We start from the raw sequence: 24,939 nt of genomic DNA, 5'->3' as shown, positions 1-24,939 counted from the left end.
TCACCCAGCATGGGTATATGTAAAAATACACCCCAAAACACATTGCCCTACTTCTCCTGAGTACGGCGATACCACATGTGTGACACTTTTTTGCAGCCTAGGTGCACAAAGGGGCCCAAATTCTAAAAAGAGTACCTTTAGTATTTCACAGGGTATTTTTTACGCATTTGGATTCCAAACTACTTCTCACGCTTTAGGTCCCCTAAAATGCCAGGGCAGTATAAACACCCCACAAGTGACCCCATTTTGGAAAGAAGACACCCCAAGGTATTTCGTGAGGGGCATGGCGAGTTCATGTAAAATTTTCTTTTTTGTCACAAGTTAGTGGAATATGCGACAATGTAAGAAAAAAATAAAATAAAAAAAATACATCATTTTCCGCTAAGTTGTGGCAAAAAAATTAAAATTCTAGGCGCTCACTATGCCCCTCACGGAATACCTTGGGGTGTCTTCTTTCCAAAATGGGGTCATTTGTGGGGTATTTATACTATCCTGGCATTCTAGCACCTCAAGAAACAGGACAGGTCAGAAAGTCAGAGCTGCTTCAAAATGCGGAAATTCACATTTTTGTACCATAGTTTGTAAACGCTATAACTTTTACCCAAACCAATAAATATACACTTATTGTTTTTTTTTTTATCAAAGACATGTAGCACAATAAATTCTGACACAAACTTGTATAGAAATGTAATTATATTTGAAGAATTTAACCAGATAAAGTTAAAAATAGACTTTTTTGAGAAAATCAAATACCACCAAAAGAAAGCTGTATTTGTGAGAAGAAAAGCAGGTAAAATTCATTTGGGTGCCAAGTTGCTTGACCGAGCAATAAACCGTGAAAGTTGTGAAGTGCCGATTTGTAAAAAAGGGCCTGGTCACTAGGGGGGTATAAACCTGTGGTCCTTAAGTGGTTAAAGCATGTGCGCCTGCGCAAGAACTTTTAACTTTGTATCAACATATTAACCGCTTCTGCACATGTCCTGCAAGCCGGGTCTCTCCATCTACACTTACCTCCCGATTAATCTCCGAGAGTGTAAGTGGGAGCGCATGCGCTAGGACTTAGAAGAAAACTCGTTCACGGAAAGAGTCCCACAGCGCATGCCCTCCGACTCAATTTCCAGCTCAAACATCAGAGTAAGGGCGCATGCGCATGTCCTCTAGGCTTTCTCTACTGTTCAAAGGTATTTCTCTTCCTGCGCATGTCCTATATCTTAGTTAATGACAGAAAGTATAAATACATGCGCTTTTTAATAGAGAGTAGAGGCTCAAGCGCTAGATCTTTAAATCAATCCTATGTCTTCAAAGTATATCTTGGAATCAGCGCTACACATATCTGCTACATGGTCACCGGTAGGCGGACTCATATCCACTATATATAGCAGTGTCTACTGACACTGGAATGTTCATTCATCTCACGGGGTTTAATCTGCGAGAGGATAATTGGTCCTTTTTTATATCTTTTTTTAAACTCTGTGACTAAAGCTTAATGTGGTTAAATATTGGTCTTTTTTCTTCCTTCTGCACTATTACTTTTTCTGTGTTATATTAATGTTATAATCTAATATTCTAGGTTTTCTTCTATAATTTATGTTTCCTTTTAACTTTTAGATAAATGCCGTGAATGAGAAACCTTCATACAATCCATATGGACTCATAGGTCCTCGTCTATGGATCCAGCGAGCCTCACTTTGTAGGAGTTTCTTGTCTAGATGACCCCCTCTTGGTTCCATGGATATTACCCGGAGCTCTTATTACCATGTATATATATAATATGCCGAGCTATAGGGGTATCTTTATCAGTTGTACTCAGATGGCCTGAGATACGACGTCTCTATTCCTGTATGGTTTTCCCTATATATAATCTGGGACATGTACGGGAGGCTATATAGAGGACGCCCTGTGTTCTGCAAGTAATGAGTTGTCTAATTTCATATTCTGTTTTATCCCCAGGGTTGATGACCTTCTTTATGCGGGGTATATACTTACAGAGGAGCGATCTCCACAGGGTGATGAGCCCCGGTACCTCTCCCTTGTTTCTCCAGTCCGAGTTCTCTCCTCCGCTAGAGGACTATGAACCAGCTGGTCCTTTAAATTTGAGCCTCTCCTGTATGTTACAGATGGATTTGGGGTAAGTACCATACCTAGGTCTCTGTCAGATTGTATTATATGCCCGTATTTCTTGAGAATACTATATATCTCTCCATTATATCCATCATATGTCCCTATGCATCTGATGACTTCACTGGTTTTTGGTGCTGTTATCTTTAATAAATCTTCTCTATCCACCTTTTTGGCTCTATTGTGTGCATTCTTTAGGGGTCTAGTTGGATAACCTCTCTTTCTGAACCTTTGGAACAATTGTTCACTTTCTTTGCTAAAAGAGGTCTCGTCAGAGCAGTTACGGTGCGCCGCAGGTACCGGCCTGGCGGGAGACGGGTGCCAGCTATTCTAATGTACAAACCAGATTCCAAAAAAGTTGGGACACTATACAAACTGAATGCAATGATGTGGAGGTGCCAACTTCTAATATTTTATTAGTAATAGAACGTAGATGACAGATCAAACATTTAATCCGAGTAAATGTATCATTTTAAAGGAAAAATACGTTGATTAAAATTTTCACGCTGTCAACAAATCCTAAAAAAGTTGGGACAAGTAGCAATAAGAGGCTGGAAAAAGTAAATTTGAGCATAACGAAGAGCTGGAAGACCAATTAACACTAATTAGGTCAATTGGCAACATGATTGGGTATAAAAAGAGCTTCTCAGAGTGGCAGTGTCTCTCAGAAGCCAAGATGGGTAGAGGATCACCAATTCCCACAATGTTGCGCAGAAAGATAGTGGAGCAATATCAGAAAGGTGTTACCCAGCGACTTTGCATCTATCATCATCAACTGTGCATAACATCATCCGAAGATTCAGAGAATCTGGAACAATCTCTGTGCGTAAAGGTCAAGGCCGTAAAACCATACTGGATGCCCGTGATCTCCGGGCCCTTAAACGACACTGCACCACAAACAGGAATGCTACTGTAAAGGAAATCACAGAATGGGCTCATGAATACTTCCAGAAACCATTGTCAGTGAACACAATCCGCCGTGCCATCCGCCGTTGCCAGCTGAAACTCTACAGTGCAAAGAAGCCATTTCTAAGCAAGATCCACAAGCTCAGGCGTTTTCACTGGGCCAGGGATCATTTAAAATGGAGTGTGGCAAAATGGAAGACTGTTCTGTGGTCAGACGAGTCACGATTCGAAGTTCTCTTTGGAAATCTGGGACACCATGTCATCCGGACCAAAGAGGACAAGGACAACCCAAGTTGTTATCAACGCTCAGTTCAGAAGCCTGCATCTCTGATGGTATGGGGTTGCATGAGTGCGTGTGGCATGGGCAGCTTGCATGTCTGGAAAGGCACTATCAATGCAGAAAAATATATTCAGGTTCTAGAACATCTGCTCCCATCCAGACGTCATCTCTTTCAGGGAAGACCCTGCATTTTTCAACAAGATAATGCCAGACCACATTCTGCATCAATCACAACATCATGGCAGCGTAGGAGGAGGATCAGGGTACTGAAATGGCCGGTCTGCAGTCCAGATCTTTCACCTATAGAGAACATTTGGCGCATCATCAAGAGGAAGGTGCAACAAAGAAGGCCCAAGACGATGGAACAGTTAGAGGCCTGTATTAGACAAGAATGGGAGAGCATTCCTATTTCTAAACTTGAGAAACTGGTCTCCTCGGTCCCCAGACGTCTGTTGAGTGTTGTAAGAAGGGGAGATGCCCCACAGTGGTGAAAATGGCCTTGTCCCAACTTTTTGGGGATTTGTTGACACCATGAAATTCTGATTCAACATATTTTTCCCATAAAATTGTACATTTTCTCAGTTTAAACTTTTGTTCCGTGATTTATGTTCTATTCTGAACAAAATATTAGAAGTTGGCGCCTCCACATCATTGCATTCAGCATTTATTCACGATTTGTATAGTGTCCCAACTTTTTTGGAATCCAGTTTGCAGATAGCTGTTTGTTGCAGTAGGTTTTCTGTAAACCTCTGTGACCAAGTGTCCATCTTCTGCTTCCTTTATTTTTAGGTCAAGGAACACTATCTCCTTATCCTGAATTTCGTAAGTATATTTCATTCCTATGTTATTGTTATTCAGTGTCTGAGTGAATTTGTCAAATATAAAAGACAGACATGCAATGTGACAATGCACTGCAATATAAAGTACAAAAATTGCATGGAAATAACAAGTGCTACACTATAAGTGCGAGATACTTGGCAAATTATTTTGTACAAAATTATTTGAGCCCGTCTGCCAAGCGTCAAGGCGTTCTCTGTTAGACGGGTTCCTACGCTAAATTCTACCTGTTAGGTGCCATAACGGCTACCATACACTTCAGGGAGTGTAGGTTCCACGTACCTGCATTGTAAACTGCCTGTTGGGTGCCATGACGGCTACCATGCACTTCAGGGAATGCAGGCTACACAGCAGGCCCACTCCACAACACCACCGGCGCCTAAAAACCACCAAGGACTGCAGTGAGAGTCCTGGTGCCATGGCTTCAGTGAGTGAAGTGGAGCAGGCCTGACTATGCACTGACACTAATTAAAATCAGCCAATGGGGCAGACAGGGTGGTCAGAAATGTGAGACTGAGGAGGCAGCCACACCTCAATTACAAACTACAAGGGAAACCAAAAAAGGGGCTCAGTCACATAACAACCGCAGGAGCACATTGCTGGGGCAGGGAAATAACATAAAAGACAGACATGCAATGTGACAATGCACTGCAATATAAAGTACAAAAATTGCATGGAAATAACAAGTGCTACACTATAAGTGCGAGATACTTTGTCAAATAGTGAATGGTCCCCGTCCCATAGAATGAGAATGTCGTCAATATATCTGCCCCAGAAAATAATGTGGCAGACATACGACGACAATCCTTCCGGGAATACATAATTATTTTCCCACCACCCTAAAAATACATTTGCATACGTTGGGGCACATGACGTCCCCATCGCGGTCCCATTGATTTGTTTATAAAAGTGTCCCATAGACTGAGGGCTATTGGTCAGATTGCGTCACTGTCCCACGAGCGCTGGTCGCTGATTGGAGACCAGATGAGAAAAGACCCGCCTGCAGCAGTTAGAAACATTGATTCAGATGGCGCTCCGGCTGATAGTCGCTCCATTCCCCCTGAAGACGCCGCAGCAGTGGTGACACATGTCGGGGGAGCTGAGGGATAAGTGTGGCAGTGACTCAGTGACCGCGTCTCAGTGCGCTGCAGACACTCAGTGCGCGGCACATAAGCGGCCGGCGAATGTATTAGAGGCAAACACCAGGGAACCTGGGGACAGGCAGACAATATTAGACAATAGCGCTCCTCCAACTATAATATATAGGGATATAGATGAAAGATCTCACTGCTCACAGGACAGACAGTCAGAAAGCTGAGAGCTGGAAAATATCTAATCCCTAGATACTGATAGATACAGATATAGAGGGAGTGTCTATTGGTAAAGCATCTCACTATCCCTAGCCACAGAGCCAAGCCGCACTTTATTTTTAATCAATTTTCTTTCTTCCCGTTTTATACAATTTTTAATAAAAAATGAAATAAATGTTACGTTTTAAATCCGACCAGAAACGGGAGTGTGTATAGCAGAGCTGTCTGTGTGTGTGTGTGTGTGTATGGCAGAGCGTGTGTGTGTATAGCAGAGCTGTCTGTGTGTGTATATATATGGCAGAGCTGTGTGTGTGTGTGTGTGTGTGTGTGTATATGGCAGAGCGTGTGTGTGTATAGCAGAGCTGTCTGTGTGTGTGTGTGTGTATATATATATGGCAGAGCTGTCTGTGTGTGTATATGGCAGAGCTGTCTGTGTGTGTGTGTATGGCAGAGCTGTGTGTGTGTGTGTGTATGGCAGAGCTGTGTGTGTGTGTGTGTATGGCAGAGCTGTGTGTGTGTGTGTGTGTGTGTGTATGGCAGAGCTGTGTGTGTGTGTGTGTGTGTGTGTGTGTGTGTGTGTGTGTGTGTGTGTGTGTATGTATAGCAGAGCTGTGTGTGTACCAGAACTGTGTGTGTCGCACATAAATACTTATAAATACCCCAGCAGGAGAAGCAGCGTGGCCGGACACCACAGAGCAGTGACAGGAGACACATTTATTTGGAGGTACATTAATGAGGGGACCACATGCACCATCGCTGGTTGTTACACCTGAAGTTCCGGACCTCGACGCCTCCACTTCACTAAACCACATTCCCTTTATAGAGGATCTAGAAAATACGTTTTCTTATTTTCCGTTGTCTAAACCTGGGGTGCGTCTTATAAAGGGAAAATCCAGTATATGACATATAATACTATATATTGTGTAGATGATAATACCGCCATACTGTGGTCACATGACTCGCTGCTCATGTAATACTAATAGATGGACGTGTCCACCCTCGTGTGAAGGTCTCCAGTTTCTCATTATATCAATACAATATCAGGAAAACCCTCGGCAGCCGCAGGTCCCCTGACAACCACTAGGTGGCGCACACAGACTCATGTAGCAGGAGATATCATCTCACTGAGAGCCCTGTCACCTGTCTGAGCCGTATATTATACCTATACTACAATATAAAGTACCGCCACATACTGCACTCGTCATGCCACATCACAGTGTGGCACATCAGAAGCTTTAACCCCTTCAGGACCAGCCTAATAGAGGAAATGATGGGGCACTAATAGTGATACAGATGCAGAGAAGCGTTCTCTACTGGAGCCCGATATGTGGTGATGTCACGTGTGGTTATAGACGTGTCACAATGTATCAAAATTCCAGCATAGAAAAAAAAAAAAAAAAAAAAAAAACCATTTTAATGGTATACCTTAACCTTAAAAGGATCCCATAAGGATCCGCTATATAAGACAGACAAAATATACAAACAAAATATGTGACCAATAATCACATCCAGCATAAAATGATGACCTGGGGTACGGGAATGATTATCCTTACATCTACCCCTATCCTACAACCTCAGCCCAGGGAAGACTCCTAATGGTGGAGGCCCCCTGTCCGCGTGCCTAGACTACTAACCCTCAAAAGTACCTAGAGGGATACTGCAGGGATTGTTCTAGAGTGCCCCAGGTATGAGGTGGGGATAATAAAATACTGTTAGTATACTAATCAGCTGGATGGATGAAAAGATGTAAACAGAAAATATATAGTACAGACATATACAAAACATATAAGTGGTCAGGGTTGACTATATAGTCATACACCTGGGTTACCTCGACGCTTTTCACCCTAGACAGTGCTATGGGATCATTAGGAGGTTCAATAAAACTGTTAGTCTATACAGGTGAATGCAACAAAGTAAGTACTGGCACAGAGCCAGGTCACATGGAAAAGTGCAACAAAATAAATACCGGCACAAAGCCAGGTCGCACGAACAGAATCAGATAGTCGATCTACATATAGTTGATACAGGGGGCTGTAATCAGGCCAATAGACATGCTCAATAGCATCATTCCAGGCCAGTCATAGGCAAACATTGATAATGGTGCCTGCGTCAGGGTCCTTTGAAAACAGGTGGTGTGTTCTGCATCCTATAGGGCAGAAAATAGTCATATACCAAAGTCAGTATGATGTCCATCACTCATATGGATAAAATCATTGGTCAGTGCAGACTCACAGTTCAGATGATAAGATACATCCCAGCAGGATATTGTTCCTGTTGTCTCACTGTCACAGAGTCTTGATAAGACCCAGACTGAAATCAAGAAATACAATCACCAATGGTGCTTGCACTAAATACACGCCAAAGAATCAAGGACCTGTGATTGCATTGACCAAGGTATATTAGACTTACATGATGCAGTCCTCCCCTCTGTTATCGTTCCCCCTGGTAGGCGATCTCATAAATGATGCTGCAGCTGTATTTAAAGTGCTGCCGATTAGCGCCAATAACCCCATTGGTGGTTTCAACATTACTTCCGGATTGGCCCTACTTCCTGTTGTTGGAACGCATATGCGTTCCAACCAGCGGATGCTCCGATAAGGCTGACGTTCACCTGTTTCCTATGAGCTGTGGCCTTGTCCGTGATCCCCGAAACGCGTTTGGTATCTTCCCCTATTAAAACGAAGAGGGTCTGCAAGTCCGAGGAAGTCTGGAGATTATTCGAGTAGCGGTGAACTACCGGCAAATATATGCGCCATTACACGTGAGACGGTCCGCAACCACGTGGAACAAACAATTCACTGGCGCCAAATTCAAACTTGAATATTACCCCTTGAGACTGGAGATTGCAAACAACATGCCAAGTGGAGGGGTCATCATCCAGCACTAAAAGCCCTTGGGTAAGAACTTGCATAGCTCAGCCTAAGCGATCGCCTTCAATACAGCGGGACGCCGCTGTGCGTATAAACAGCAAACACATTGTCTAAACAAACTGACATAGCTGTATACTCTTGGGACCCTGACCTTTCAATATTTGTGTTAAAGACTGGTACCGGAGTGAGCCTCAGCACATGGAGGAATAACATTGAGTATTAACTCCTATATTTATTGGGATCCTATTTATACCAACACTTTCAAGTTTAATGTATTTTTAATGTATTTTTATCTATTCCTTTTTCTCATCATTTTACTATTGGTACTATTTTTTATTATTAACACCTCCATACTGTTTGAATAATTAATTAATCTGCTCTTTTATTGTTGATATTATATTGCTCATATTGCTGATATTTTAATGCTGATATTATTATTCACTAGCTGTTATTATTGTGATTATTTTTGTGTGTTTCAATAAAGATCCCTCTACTTTTTGAGTGTGCCCCACTTCTATCCCTTTATGAAATAATATGTAATATCATTATGGACATTAGTGACCGGTCATTGTCTTGAGACAACCACGAACTGTGGATATTCTCTTACTTTATTATGGTGTATTGTACATTCATCCATATAACTGCCCCCATAGTAGATGAATAGTTCATGTTTTTTTTCCCCCCTCAACATTATGTCCTTTCCACTACCACCCTTCTTTATCCTCTAATCTATGGGTGGTACTAATATATTTGCGTATGATAGATGCATCTTCATTGAAGTTGACAAGAAATGAGGGCAAACATTATAGCTCACTATATAGTTAGGGACATACCACAATATATTATAGACTTAAATAAATCCCCCTGCTTAGACAGGGCATAGTCGGATCGACATACTTTTTAAATCGTAACTGGGGATGAGAGTATCCTGTGGAACACATCTGCGCTCCACAGATTACTTACGCAGGAACCGGAAAGAGGCTTCAAGCCCGGAAGCTGCTCCTTGGAACGCATATGCGTTCCAAAGACCGGAAAAACGGCGCTGAACTGACCGGACTATGCTGCTCCTAAGTAATCGGAGCATCCGCTGGTTGGAACGCATATGCGTTCCAACAACAGGAAGTAGGGCCAATCCGGAAGTAATGTTGAAACCACCAATGGTGTTATTGGCGCTAATCGGCAGCACTTTAAATACAGCTGCAGCATCATTTATGAGATCGCCTAACAGGGGGAACGATAACAGAGGGGAGGACTGCATCATGTAAGTCTAATATACCTTGGTCAATGCAATCACAGGTCCTTGATTCTTTGGCGTGTATTTAGTGCAAGCACCATTGGTGATTGTATTTCTTGATTTCAGTCTGGGTCTTATCAAGACTCTGTGACAGTGAGACAACAGGAACAATATCCTGCTGGGATGTATCTTATCATCTGAACTGTGAGTCTGCACTGACCAATGATTTTATCCATATGAGTGATGGACATCATACTGACTTTGGTATATGACTATTTTCTGCCCTATAGGATGCGGAACACACCACCTGTTTTCAAAGGACCCTGACGCAGGCACCATTATCAATGTTTGCCTATGACTGGCCTGGAATGATAGTATAATAAAAATCACAGCAGTGAGAGGTATACTTTGGTTGCAATTTATTTTTTGCAGGTTATATGCGACATTCATGTGAACGCGTTTTCGGCTATATTAGCCTTCATCAGACACTATGGAACAGAGAGTAATAGTGTCATATATATATATATACTTATACAAGGCATATACATAAACTTGTGTTGGTACACCATGGGCGACAATAAATCAAAAAGGACATAAAAAGTGAAAAAGAAGGAAAAAAAAGGCCTGGAATGATGCTATTGAGCATGTCTATTGGCCTGATTACAGCCCCCTGTATCAACTAAATGTAGAGCGACTATCTGATTCTGTTCGTGCGACCTGGCTTTGTACTCGGATCAACTATCAGAACAACCGTGACCTTAGCATAGCAGTAGAGTAGTGGCGGAACTGCTGTAAAGGGTAGCCTAAAGGGGGCCACCCTTTAGTGAAGGATGATAAAAGGGGTTGGGTGGGAGGGGCACACGCTGCAGTGCCGGGAATCGTGACGATAGCTGCCAGGGGGATGAGTGCAGGAGCCTCCCCTCCCACAAATACTGCAACTACGTTGCCTACACTTGTACTCGGATCGACTATCAGAACAACCGTGACCTAAGCATAGCAGTAGAGTAGTGGCGGAACTGCTGTAAAGGGGCCAAAAATACACGACACGATAATGTGAACAAAGTACTGTATTAACACATATTACAGTAACAAATTCCAGAAAGCTAAAGACATCTCGCGTTTAGGGTTGGGGATGTAGCGAGTGTAGCATAATGATTTCCAACGCCCTAATCTCTTTATAATGTGACCCGGTACATTGTTTCCCGAGGCGGCTGACGCTGCGCCTATCCTGAATGAATGGCCGGTGATGCTCAAAGGATCCACACCCAGTCCCTGCAACAATGCGCGGATGAACCGAAGGAAAGTCTGGATAGTGAGTGGGCCGGAGTCGTAAGCCAACAAAGGGGAGTGAGGTGCGTCGTGTTTGATCAGCACCGACCATTCGTTAAATACTGCTACTGGGCACCATGCATTGCCTGTGGGAAAATACTTAACCTTGGTGGTCTCGCCGGGTCTGGTCGTTTTGGTATGATTAAGTGTGAGCACATAGTGGGAGCCTAAGTGTAGTAAATGTTGTTTCTGAACGAAAGTATTGCGGGAAATAGGTCACGCGAATTCCCCGGGTCGTAAGAAGCCGTAGAAGCATAGATACAGGGCAGTTTTAACTAAGGCGCTAGTCCTTAATCCGAAGGGGTTGGTATCTAGGATGGCCGCTAAGGACTTAAAGGGAGTCTTTCACTGAATATGACCATTACAGACCACTCAGATCAGGTTCTCCATTACTTTCCCCAGCTTACTATGGTACCTTTCATATTGCACTCCATCGCTGATTTGCTCCAAAAAACACCTTAATGCCATATGGTAATTAGGTTCCGAAGGTGCCCAGGGGCGGCGTTCATGCGGCCGGTGCCCAGGCCCCTCTGCGCTTTGCTTACCAAACCCCTCCTCTTGCACCCACCTGGCCCGCCCTTGTTTAATTTGATTACCTCCTCCTCTCTCTGAAATCCCGCGTCCTCGCCGCTCCACACATTCCCGGCGCGTGCGCACTGCATTGCTCATTATGGGCAGAGGAACAGGGACTTTAAATGTGCATGCGCCATGCGTGCGATCCAGCCGGCGGAGGCACGGGATTTCAGATGGAGAGGAGGAGGTAATCAGATTAAACAAGGGCGGGCCAGAGGGGTGAAAGAGGAGGGGTTTGATGAGCAAAGCGTCCAGGGGCCTGGGCACCGGCCGGAAGAACGCCGCCCCTGGGCACCTTCAGAACCTAATTACCATATGGTACAAACAGTGTTTTTGGGAGCAAATCAGCGATGGAGTGCAATATGAAAGGTACCATAGTAAGCTGGGGAAAGTAATGGAGAACCTGATCTGAGTGGTCTGTAATGGTCATATTCGGTCAAAGACTCCCTTTAAACATGTCCCCGGAGAAGGGTCTCCTGGAAATTGTGCTGACGGCTGCTGAATTCTGGATCCCCTTGAGGATAGTTTTAATAGGGTGAGCGGAGAATAGCGAGGGTCTATCTGGGTAGGAAATATGCCAGCAATGTTGTATACCGGCTAAGTATGACTTGATTGTGCCGTGTGCTAGTTTGAGGTCTGAGTGGCAAAAAGCTATAAATGCGAGTAAATATGTAATATCGTCCATGCCCAGTTGTGGACACTTTAGCTGGAACCTAGAAAAATGGGACCACGCCGTCTTGTACATCCTGGCCGTGTTCTCGGACAATGACCTCTGCATGAGGAGCCTGGCTGTGACCAGGTGCGTGTTCAAGGCATGACTAACAGGTTGTGCGATGGAGTAGGGGTTGGTACGGGGTCCGCCTCTGGTGAAATCTGAAAGAAAAATTGCAGTTTACCTCTAGATAAAGCATCTGCTGCCACGTTTAACTTGCCGGGAATATGTGCACATTCAAAATGAAATTGGTGCTGTAAAGCCAACCAGATGAACCGTCTCATGAAGGCCATGATCTCACTGGAGTCTGACCTACCCTTATTGATCAGTGCTGCCAGACCTTCGTTATCGGTCAGAATCAACACTGTGTTCTTGCGCCAGTACGCTCCCCACGCCTGTGCTGCAGCGACAATGGGGTAGATCTCGAACAACGAGGATGACTGGGAAAACCCAGGTATGGTAGTAACCTCGGGTGGCCAAGCGCTGGCCATCCAGTGGTTGCTGTAAATGGCGGCGAAGCCCAGAGCTGATAAAGCATCGGCGTGGAGGACGGGGGAGTGGCTGGACACTGAGGGAGTAAACAATGAAATACCGTTCCAGTTGGAAAGGAACTGGTCCCACATGACTAGATCGGCCAGAGCTTGTTGATCTAGCCTCACCTGGCTATCTTGGTCAGTAGTTGATGGAAGAAGGCTAAGGAGTCTGGAGATGAAAGTCCTGCCTTGCGGGATGATCCTCATGGCATAATTGAGCATGCCAAGCAGACTTTGGAGCTCCACTCTGGAACAAATGCCTGTGCAAGCTAACTTGTGGATATTATCTCTGATTCTACGTAGCTTGTCCGGAGGCAACCTAGCTTGCAACGTGACGGTGTCTAATTGGATACCTAAAAAGGTCAAACTGGTGTGCGGGCCAGCGAGCTTATGATCCACTACTGGAACACCGAGTTTGCTGAAGACTTCGGTCAAGACTCCTAGATCCCCTGGAGGTCGTTACGGTGGTTCGATCAGTAGGAAGTCGTCTAGATAATGGATGACATGATGGGCACTGAAGGTGTGCTCGAGGATCCAGTGCAGACTTCTTGCCAACTGATCGAACAACCAAGGGCTTGATTTTGAGCCAAATGTGAGACAGTTAGCGAAATACAGCCCGTCCCATTTCACGCCATGCCACTGCCATAGTAGGGGGGGAATGGGCAGCAGTTTAAAAGCGTCGGTGATATCTGCCTTTGACAGCCACGTGTGCTGCCCCAAAGAAAGTATGACCTGGATTGCCTTGTCTATGGACGCATATTTCATGCCAAATTCCTCGGAGGGGATGAGAGCATTGAGGCTAGGCACGTCTGAAGAATGTGGAGCGGACAGGTCATAAATCAGGCGTTTTTTAGTGGAGAACTTGCCAACAACCATGCCTATCGGACTAACTCTCCAACAATCAAAAGGGGGCTGACGCAGAGGACCTATCAGGTAGCCCTTCGCCAACTCTGCTTGAATGAGGCCACTGACTGCCTCGGGGTTCCTAACAGCAGATTCCTACATTTGTACGTGGTCTGTGGTAGGGATATCTGGCCTGTGTGGAAACCTATGGTGAAACCGTTTAGGAGGAAACTCACCCACTGTTGGTCTGGATGATCAGCCAGGAACGTGGCTAGAGTGTCCACCTGTACCCTGCCTAGTCATGCCGGCTGAAGGCCTTTCTGGGGGCACGCTGTCTTGGGATGGGCCCTGAAGCAACCGGTGCATAGATGCAGCAAACTGTATTGGCTGTAGAAGCACCCTGTGGAATTAAAGTTATTGCAAATTTGCGATTTGCCTAGGTACTTGATGGGTCTGCCTAATTTATCTAGCCCTGAGGCGGGCTTGGGCGTGACACTATCGGGTGCATGCCTAGTCTGGGAGCCGCCTGCCGGAGGATTGCTGGAGGAGCACCACTCTGCGGTGTGGGAGTGAGAAGTGCAAGTGGAACAAGCGGGGGCTTTCAAGCCTGCGAAATGGCGGCAAAAAAGCTCGGTGTCGGTAACCGCCCAGTCTACGGTGTGCTGGAACTGTGTGAGCAAGGCTGCCTCCCTTGCAGAAAAAGATCTGTGATACTCGTAAAAGGCTGTGCCACCGTATTTGTGGCCTAAATCTACCACTTTGTAGAGGTACAGGTCTAATTCTTCGCGGCGACTGGGCGCTACGGAACAGATGACGTCTCGATATAGGCTAAACGCCAGCACAAACTCAGTAAAGTTTGCGGTTTAGCCTGACATCCCGTGACTTGAGGATGACCGACACCTCCCCGCAGGCGATAGTCTTGTTGTCGGGTACCTCATGTGTAGCGATGAGCAGACAGGCTAAATTGACATCCTTACCGTCTAGGATGTCCTGCTTAACGTTGGCCGGTATGAAATGTGACGGTGCAACGTTGGGAAAGCTGGGAGGGGGGGTCGACACCGCCGTCGGGGGAACTGATAGAGCCATGGGTGTAGGGGCGCTAGCGCTGGAGGTGGACTCCCTGTTTTGAATTGCCTCCAGGCTGGTTTGGAAGCCAGACATGCAGGACGCCATGATGTTGATTGCCGCATGTAACTGGGTAATGGAAGTCTGTATGGTATTGGACGTAAACATGTCTTGACTGGAGCCTGGTTCGGACTGTAGCAGACGAAAAAGTTCGGCCTTCCTAGCAGATGCTGGGAAAGGAATCCCTCTGCGTAACAGTTCCGTAGTTATTCTGGATATAGTCCATGACCTTAGGGAAGGGGTAATGCCTCTTTCTGATTGTACGTCCCCGCTGGCTTGGAATGACGCAGATCCGGTCGGAACCAGGTTGTGTGGCAGCTCCATCTAGAATATATGAAATGCATGACGCTATGGCTGGCTGACCGAGATGATCCCCATAACCATGCACCCTGGTGAACTAGTTTGGAAAGAAAGACTAACCATGCAATGCTGTGCCTGAGGGAAATGACACGCAACCCCAGTGTGTCCTGCCACCCGCCTGCCACCTTGTGTACCGCGAGACGGGGCATGTACAGCCATGACTGCTGATAGCCGTGGGGGCCCATGTCTACATGTGAATGGGCTATTACAGTAAACGCGTGCGAGACTGGAGGCATGTACGCGCAATCTGTAGGCCGCATCGAGCTGGGACTGTGCTGGCGCCTGTAGACGTGACAGGACTTGCGTCATCTCTGAAGACGTGACAGAGTTGCGTATGCCTGAAGTCGTGTCAGGACTTAGACTGGGTCTGAGGACGTGACAGACTTGATGCGTGTGCCTGAAGACGTGACAGGGCTTGAACCTCGTCTGAGAACGTGACAGACTTGACGAGTATGCCTGAGGACGTGACAGGTCTTACGTTGAGTCTAAAGACGTGACAGAACTGATGATGCTGAAATGTGACGAAAATTGGCGTATGAGTCTGAGGACGTGTCAGAAGTGGCGCGGCTGAGATACGCCGTGACTATCATGTGCGTGTGAGGACGTGACGGAACTGACGAGGCTGAACGTGCCGGGACTGCGTGTAGGTCTGAGGACGTGACAGACCTGATAAGGCTGAACGTGCCGGGACTGCGTGTAAGTCTGAGGATGTGGGGAGAAACTTCCCCCCTTTTTTTTTTTTTTTCCTGGCTGTACATGAAACCCCTGGTGAGGAGTGCAACCCCTGGTGAGAAGAGAGATAGCGAGGAGGAGAGGAGAGAGAAAGGGAAAGAGAGAGAAAAAAAAATATATAATATAATAATTTCCTTTACCGGATCCTGACGGAAGAAGTACGTGACTACTTGACTGTGAAACGAAACAGAGCACCAGGTCAGCTTTGAAAAAACGAAAGCCTGACCTAACCATGTTACAGAAATCTACCTACACCAGGATTTGTGAGAGTTTGATACTCTGACCGTCCGAGCCCCTGAAGCCTGTGAAGACACCTGTTATGGGATAAAATACAGCTATGATATTGACCGTAGCAACAACCGAGTGCCCATAGTGAACAACCTGTGGAACATAAAAACACCGGACAAGTATGTGCGACCCGTGTGCTGGTCCAGAGCTAGATGCGCGGAACAAGCTGCAGAATAATTACATATGCCCGGCGTGGGTATTCTATGAATTGCGTACTGGCAGGTGCGGTCTTGAGAACGGTACGGTTGACGCCACTCTAGCTACTGTATGACAAGTAGTGTTGATCACGAATATTCGAATTGCGATTTTTAATCGCGAATATCGGCAATTCTAGAATTCGCGAATATCCTGAACATCGCTAAACATAATCCCAATTGCGAATATTCGATTAAAAAAAACTTTCATGCGCCTGTTTTAAGTGCATATGATGCGATTTTCGCAAGCAAGAAAACGATGCCATTAGCGTGTGGTGGGAGGGACCATGTACCGTGCAACTGCGTGGATGCTGACACTCTGGGGATATGAGTCCGGCAGCATGCTGGAAGCAACCACGGAGACCGTACAGCTTGAGGCCGCAGCCTGGCAAAGTAACTGGTGACCGAGTGATGGTGGTGACTGTGGTGTCGACAGCACTCTCCGGCGGAACGGGACGTGCACAGAGGTAGGTGGTACCGCCGCTAGGAGGATGCTGTCGGCTGCATGTTCCCATGGCTGCCCAGCAGGGGAGGGAAGAGGCGCGCGGCAGCCGAACCCTCCGCCGCCTGGACGTGGGGCATGAAGCGAGGGGGCATGCGCCTGTTACCTGTGCCGGACGGGAGCGGCTGTGGGTTGCGGAGGTGAAGCGATGTAGAACGCAGGACGTCGGACGCTGATCCACCACGTGACCCGGAAGTGACGCGGCACACGCTGCAGTGCCGGGAATTGTGACGATAGCTGCCAGGGGGGAGGGCACGAAGGTGCCTTAAGTAGTGAGTGCAGGAGCCTCCCCTCCCTACGTTGCCTACACTTATGCCGGTATTTATTTTGTTGCACTTTTCCATGTGACCTGGCTCTGTGCCAGTACTTATTTTGTTGCATTCACCTGTATAGACTAGCAGTTTTATTGAACCTCCTAATGATCCCATAGCACTGTCTAGGGTGAAAAGCGTCGAGGTAACCCAGGTGTATGACTATATAGTCAACCCTGACCACTTATATGTTTTGTATATGTCTGTACTATATATTTTCTGTTTACATCTTTTCATCCATCCAGCTGATTAGTATACTAACAGTATTTTATTATCCCCACCTCATACCTGGGGCACTCTAGAACAATCCCTGCAGTATCCCTCTAGGGACTTTTGAGGGTTAGTAGTCTAGGCACGCGGACAGGGGGCCTCCACCATTAGGAGTCTTCCCTGGGCTGAGGTTGTAGGATAGGGGTAGATGTAAGGATAATCATTCCCGTACCCCAGGTCATCATTTTATGCTGGATGTGATTATCGGTCACATATTTTGTTTGTATATTTTGTCTGTCTTATATAGCGGACCCTTATGGGATCCTTTTAAGGTATACCATTAAAATTGTTATTTTAGTTTTTTTTTTATATGCTGGAATTTTTATGGAAAGTATCAGACAGAAGAGTTTTATTCCTGGAGTTTTTCTAATTATGTGTTTTTTTTTTTTTCTGCCTCTTTTCAGCAGCGCGGCGTGCTGGAGATCTGGCGGTTTTATATCTTTCACTATGGAAGAAAAACATTTCACAGACGTCCAGAAAGAAACGCGGCTGAAAACGGACAAAATCTGTTCTGTCACCTGCTGATGTTGCTGCGTTTTTTAGTTTTTTTTTTGTGACTAATAAAACATGTAAAACATTTCTGAAGTGCGGCTGAGTTCTGACCCCGTACGGGCTGATTAACACGCCAGTGATCTGTCCGTGTGCTCCGTGGACCGCTCACGTGTCCATAGATTTCCCTGTGTTCCCTCATATACCCTTGTCTGTCCACACCCCGCGGGTCAGTGCAGGAACGGAGACATACAGAACTCCGTATAGTCGCCATATAAACCGCAGGCGCCATCGTGTTCTGTCTGTTCTCATCCACTGCATAGAAAGTGCATTACAGTTACTGTTACAGTTACAAGAGAAAAAAAAACAAAAAAATACAAATTCTAATCTCCCCCTTTCCCAATTTTACATCTAAAAAGAAAGAATAAAAAACAAACATAATTGGTGTCGCCGCATCCGAAAATGTCCGAACTATTAAAATGTACAAGTGATTGTCCCGCACAGCGATCGCGGTTTTTGGTCACTTCACCCCCTGAAAATAATAAGAAAATAAAAAGATCAAAAAGTTATTTGTGACCCAAAATGGCAGCAATAAAAACTACAGCTCGCCCGGCAAAAACCAGCCTCCGCCCTGTAGATGGAGATAGAAAGCGGCCATGGGGTCAGGATACGGCCGGGAAGGACATTCAGATTTTTTAAAGGTTTAACACTACTTTCACACTTGCGTTCGGAGCGGACCCATCTGGCGTCTGCACAGACGGATCCGCTCCTATAATACAGACGATGGGATCCGTTCAGAACGGATCCGTCTGCATTATATTTCTGAAAAATTTCTAAGTGTGAAAGTCAATGGGGGATGGATCCGTTTGAAATTGAGCCATATTGTGTCAACTTCAAACAAATCCGTCACCATTGACTTACATTGTAAGTCTGGACGGATCCGTTTGGCTCGGCACGGCCAGCGTTCGGGTGTCCGTCTGCTGAGCGGAGCGGAGGCCAAACGGTGCCAGACTGATGCATTCTGAGCGGATCCGCATCCACTCAGAATGCATTGGGGCCGTACAGATCCATTCTGGGACGCTTGTGAGAGCCTTCAAACGGAGCTCACAAGCAGAGCCCCGAATGCTAATGTGAAAGTAGCCTAAAATACTTTAAAAATAGTAAAATATAAAAAAGTCCCAGCAAGTGGACTGAAACGTCGCAAGGGTGAATAAAGATCCACATTTTTCACCTACGGATGTGCTGCGGTGTCCTTTCTTTTTCTAAAAGAAACCATATAAATGAGGTATCGCTGTAATTGTACCGATCCTCATGATAGGGTCGTCAGGTCAGTTTTGGCGCACCGGCAACACCGTAAAAAAAACAAACACAAAAAAATAGAGGAATTGTAGCCCCAAAAAGAATGTTTTCCGGTGTTTTCCATACAAGTTCTAGTAAATTAAATGGAGCCATTAAGCCTCCATCTTGCGCCTCATGCACACGACCGTAGTCTCCGTCTGCAGCCGATCTGCCGATCTGATGTAGACCCAGTAATCTCATCGGGGCCACAAGACGTGCGGACATTACACCGTGTGCCCCCCACACCCTGAAGTCTGTCCTGTGGTCTCGAAAAACATAAAACGTCCTATTTTTCTCCATTTCGAGGACAGGAATATAACTTTTCTCTAGACGGAACGCAAAATACAGCAGCGCATGAAGCCCTCAGACGGCAACGTGAACGGAAAAGTAAAAACGTTATGGTTCTTAGAAGTCGGGGAAAAGCAAAAGGGAAAATCTCAGTGATGTGGAGAGAAGATGATAAATCTGCTGCAGATGACGCTTCTATACAGACTGTGCCGACATCAGGGGCGCAGGTAAGGGGGGCGGTGGGCGCTGACACCACTAGACCTGGGGCATTAGTCAGACATTAGTAGACGTCACATATCAAGGAGCGGTCAGCAGTTTATCTCATAGACATAACAATGGTGCGGAGCATAAAATAGAATAAGCTCCATGTATAACGTGTGCCCCACATGTCTCCGTCCTGTACACATCTCTTATACTCACCGTAATGTCTCTATCCTGCAGGCCGGACTGGACAGAGCCGCCATCAAGTCACTGAAGTGAGGACCAGACAGATCGTTACGAGACAGGTCCAGTATCTTCAGGGACGGGTTATTCCTTATTACAGATGCCAACTGGATGCAGGAAGTGTCTGGTAGATAATTAACAGCCAATCTGTAAGAATAAGAAAATGAGACCTACATATTACAGCTCTGTATAACCTGGGAGTTGCTCAGACCCATAATCCGCCCCATAGAAGCAGATGTGTCTTTCCTGTCCCTCCAGATGTCTCTCAGGACATATGACACCTCCTCCATGTGGAGGCACAATGCAGGTTCTGATGAGGTCAGTCCGGGAACACTTACCTGTGTGTTATCCGGGGAGGGGGTCACTGCTCCCATTATGTGTTATACAGCGGGGGCAGGTATTACTGATAGCGCTGCTCTTCTCAGACATGAAGGACATTACTGATTGTGTTTTCATCAACTGATGTGTTAAAGGGATCATCAGAACCTTTATGTTATCATATAGGGGTCTGCTGAAAAACTTAAAGGGGTTATCCAGGAATTGGATATTGATGTCCTATCCCCAAGACACATCATTATTATAAGATCTGTGGGGGTCCGACTCCTGGCACCTCCCAGCTGTACTCACCGGAGCTCAGGAGAGCGCTGCCACCTCCTCACAGCTCAGCAAGTACAGAGCAGTACAGTGTATAGCGGATGTGTTTGGTATTACAGAGCAGTACAGTGTATAGTGGATGTGTTTGGTATTACAGAGCAGTACAGTGTATAGTGGATGCGTTTGGTATTACAGAGCAGTACAGTGTATAGCAGATGTGTTTGATATTACAAAGCAGTACAGTGTATAGTGGATGTGTTTGGTATTACAGAGCAGTACAGTGTATAGTGGATGTGTTTGATATTACAGAGCAGTACAGTGTATAGTGGATGTGTTTGGTATTACAGAGCAGTACAGTGTATAGTGGATGTGTTTGGTATTACAGAGCAGTACAGTGTATAGTGCATGTGTTTGGTATTACAGAGCAGTACAGTGTATGGTGGATGTGTTTGGTATTACAGAGCAGTACAGTGTATAGCGGATGTGTTTGGTATTACAGAGCAGTACATTGTATAGTAGATGTGTTTGGTATTACAGAGCAGTACAGTGTATAGCAGATGTGTTTGGTATTACAGAGCAGTACAGTGTATAGTGGATGTGTTTGGTATTACAGAGCAGTACAGTGTATAGTGGATGTGTTTGGTATTACAGAGCAGTACAGTGTATAGTGGATGTGTTTGGTATTACAGAGCAGTACAGTGTATAGTGGATGTGTTTGGTATTACAGAGCAGTACAGTGTATAGTGGATGTGTTTGGTATTACAGAGCAGTACAGTGTATAGCGGATGTGTTTGGTATTACAGAACAGTACAGTGTATAGTGGATGTGTTTGGTATTACAGAGCAGTACAGTGTATAGTAGATGTGTTTGGTATTACAGAGCAGTACAGTGTATAGTGGATGTGTTTGGTATTACAGAGCAGTACAGTGTATAGTGGATGTGTTTGGTATTACAGAGCAGTACAGTGTATAGTGGATGTGTTTGGTATTACAGTGGGTGGGGGAGGGGAGGGGTCGGCAAACCCGTCCCATTTACCATTTTCTATGCCTGTTTCAGTGGCTCAGTAGCGGTCTTACATTTAGGACTGGCGATGGATGCCCCGAAGTTAAGGAGAGGTCAGCACGTATTCCTAACTTCGACGGATTTACCGCCAGTTTACGGCTGTATTTACGTTAATAATATAACCCAGGATTACGGATTATTCTGGATTACAGTGGTACTATACCTACTATACATGAAAAATAAAAGTTCTTTGTGCACATATTTGATCATACATGTGTCGGGCCCATCTACCGGCGTCAAGGTGGTTTCCACAGATAGGTACCTAACACTAATAGAACTGCCTCGCCTGGGCCTAACGTAAGCCTGTTAGGGTGAGCTGCCGGCATGCTAGCTTTAACGATGTGCACCTATGACCAGGGCCGTTGCTAGAGGCGGGCGAGGGGTGCGACCGCACGGGGCACATACCTCAGGACAGAAGAGGGAGGCGCCGTCAGCAGCGCCCAGCGCCGGAGGGGGGCCCTTTCTGTCTGGACTGGAGGCAGCAGGAGTGGAGATGAGCGCTTCCATTGTGGAAGCGCTCATCTCCAAATTCATCTGTATCGCCGTCCTCAGGACAGCGATACAGATGAACGGTGCGGAGGAGCAGGGGAGAGGCGTCTCCCTTGGCCCTTCCTCTGATAGGCTACAGGTACTAAGCCTGTAGCCCATCCGAGGCCGTTGCAGGCGGCGCAATGACGTCATCGCATAAAGTATGTATATGTGTTTATTGTTTTTATTATAGTACAGTATGGCAAGAAGGGGGATGGGGGCCCTATATACTGGCACAATATGGAGGGGGCACTATGAAGAAGAGGGAAAGCACTATGGGGGCCCTATTTACTGGCACAATATGGGGGGGCACTATGGAGAAGATGGGACGCATCTACTGGGGGCCCTATATACTGGCACAATATGGGGGGCACTATGGGGACTGTATATACTGGCACAATATGGGGGGCACTATGGAGAAGAGGGGACGCATCTACTGGGGGCCCTATATACTGGCACAATATGGGGGGCACTATGGGGACTGTATATACTGGCACAATATGGGGGGGCACTATAGAGAAGAGGGGACGCATCTCCTGGGGCCCTATATACTGGCACAATATGGGGGGCACTATGGGGACTGTATATACTGGCACAATATGGGGGGGCACTATGGAGAAGAGGGGACGCATCTACTGGGGGCCCTATATACTGGCACAATATGGGGGGCACTATGGAGAAGAGAGAACGCATCTCCTGGGGCCCTATATACTGGCACAATATGGGGGGGGCACTATGGAGAAGAGGGGAAGCACTATGGGGGCCCAATATACTGGCACAATATGTGGGGGCACTATGGAGAAGAGGGGACACATCTACTGGGGGCCCTATATACTGGTACTCATTATGGGGGGCTCTATGGAGAAGTGGGGGGTAAATGAGCACTATGGGGGCATTTACCGGGGGCCCTATTTACTGGCACGCATTATTGGGGCACTATAGAGAAGTGGGGGAGAAGAGCACTATGTGGGTATTATATAGGGGCATTTAATACTGGCAACCATTTTGGTGCCACTATGGGGAAGGGGGAGAGGAGCATTATGGGGGCATCTATGTGGGGCAGTCTATAGGGGCATTTTATACTGGCACATTATGGAGGACACTGTGGGGACAAGGGAGGAGCACTATGGGGCATCTTCTGGGGGCACTATATAGGAGTATTTTATACTGTCACAAATTATAGGGGCACTATGGGCACCTAAGCTCAACTAGGGGCACTAAGTGTTTTTTCTAGTGGCACACAGTACGGTTAATTGGAACACATGAGGGCATTCTGGGGACATTGGCTCTACTGGGGGCACTAAGATTGTTTTTTGGTCTTTTTTTACTGACACACAACGGAGCATTTTTTGCACTGGCGCACCCTGGCACAGTATCAGCTTAGCACAGTTGTTTTTGGGAGACATTATGGTTACACTATTTGCTGGGTGCAGTTATTTTTTAGCGCATTGTGTTCCAATAATTATTGAAGGGGCGCTATCTGTGTGTAACTAGTATTTTCAGGGGGTTTATCAGGTTATGCAGTATAGTTTTGGGGGTGCATGATGGGATGCTGAGAAGGTGGGAGGCTGATGGAAAAGTAGGAAACTAAGATGTCTGTCAAACTCTGCAGACAGGGCCGTCTTTAATATTGGTTGGACCCTGGGCAAGAATTTACTTGGGCCCCCTGGATCCCGCCCTCCCCACCCGCCCGCACTTTGCTGTACTTGCTATACAGCAGCACTTACCTGTCACGTCCAGGGCCTCCAGGTGATGTCTCCTCTCTGTCATCATCTTCTCTTTTATCATCTTCTCCACTCGGTCTGGACAACTTCTCTCAGCCGCCTCGTCTCTGCAGAGTGTGACACACAGACATCTTAGCTTCCTCACATTCTATCATTATCCCCCAACTAGAGTCCCCACAGTCTTATCCTGCTGCTTGCTGTGCCCCCCCCCCCCTCCCCCCAGGAGTGTAGCTATAGGGGGTGCAGAGGTAGCAGTCGCTACTGGGCCCAGGAGCATGAAGGGGCCCAAGGACACTTGTGCCGCATAAGAAGACACACAAAGCACTGAGAGAAGGGGGGTCCAAGCTGAACTCTTGCACCGGAGCCCATGAGCCTTTAGTTACGCCCCCCCCCCCCAATACCCCCAAATACTATCCTGAAGAAACATTACTGCCCCCATAGTAATAGTGCTCCTCATAGTCCCACCAATAGTAATTCCCTTCTAGAATGCCCTCATTAGTAACACTGCCCCAACCGTGATAATGCTCCTCAACAATGCCCCCATTATTAGAAGAGCCTTCCCATATTATTAATACCCTCACAGAGTCCCTAGTAGAAACAAGGCCCCCTATTGTTCCCCCAGTGGTAATAAAGCTCCCTACAGACCCCTCAGTAGTAATAAGGCCCCCATAGTGCAGTTAGTAGAAATAAGGCGGATCTATAAGTCCCTCCTATAGAGCCCCCAGTAGTAATAAGACCGCCAATAATGTCCCCTGGATCTGCAGTGCCCCCTGCAGTTATACTCCTCCCTCCACCATACAGTCCCATGTAAATAACACCACCTCCTCCCCAGCCGCCTCCAACGCATAATCCAATGCAAACATCACCCCCTATGGCTACTTTCACACTTGCGTTCGTGCGGATCTGTCCTGTACTTGTACAGGACGGATCTGCACCGATAATACAAACGAATGCATCCGTTCAGGACCGATCCGTTTGTATTAGATTTGAATTTCTAAGGCTACTTTCACACTTGTGTTCAGAGCGGATCCGTCTGGTGTCTGCACAGATGGATCCGCTCCTATAATGCAGACGATGGGATCCGTTCAGAACGGATCCGTCTGCATTATAGTTTAGAAAAAATTCTAAGTGTGAAAGTTGCTCAG

General features: G+C 46.3%; 1 protein-coding gene across 6 annotated transcripts in view; it reads right to left on the bottom strand.

Moving 5' to 3' along the window:
• Window positions 1-24,939, bottom strand: part of LOC122932527 (NACHT, LRR and PYD domains-containing protein 12-like) — a 343,399-nt gene that overhangs the window by 50,141 nt on the left and 268,319 nt on the right. For 5 of the 6 annotated variants that reach the window (XM_044286994.1, XM_044286995.1, XM_044286997.1 and 2 more), the window contains one exon: window positions 19,863-20,033. The exons of the other annotated variant lie outside the window; for it this stretch is intronic. In XM_044286994.1, coding sequence (XP_044142929.1) covers window positions 19,863-20,033 — 171 coding nt within the window. The remainder of the gene's footprint in view (window positions 1-19,862; window positions 20,034-24,939) is intronic. 6 annotated transcript variants of the gene reach the window in all.

The sequence above is a fragment of the Bufo gargarizans genome, chromosome 3 (genome assembly GCF_014858855.1).
Source record: "Bufo gargarizans isolate SCDJY-AF-19 chromosome 3, ASM1485885v1, whole genome shotgun sequence".
Classification (NCBI taxonomy): Eukaryota; Metazoa; Chordata; class Amphibia; order Anura; family Bufonidae; genus Bufo; species Bufo gargarizans.
Note: the sequence above shows the minus strand (reverse complement) of the source record. Positions and strands in the feature narration are given on the sequence as shown.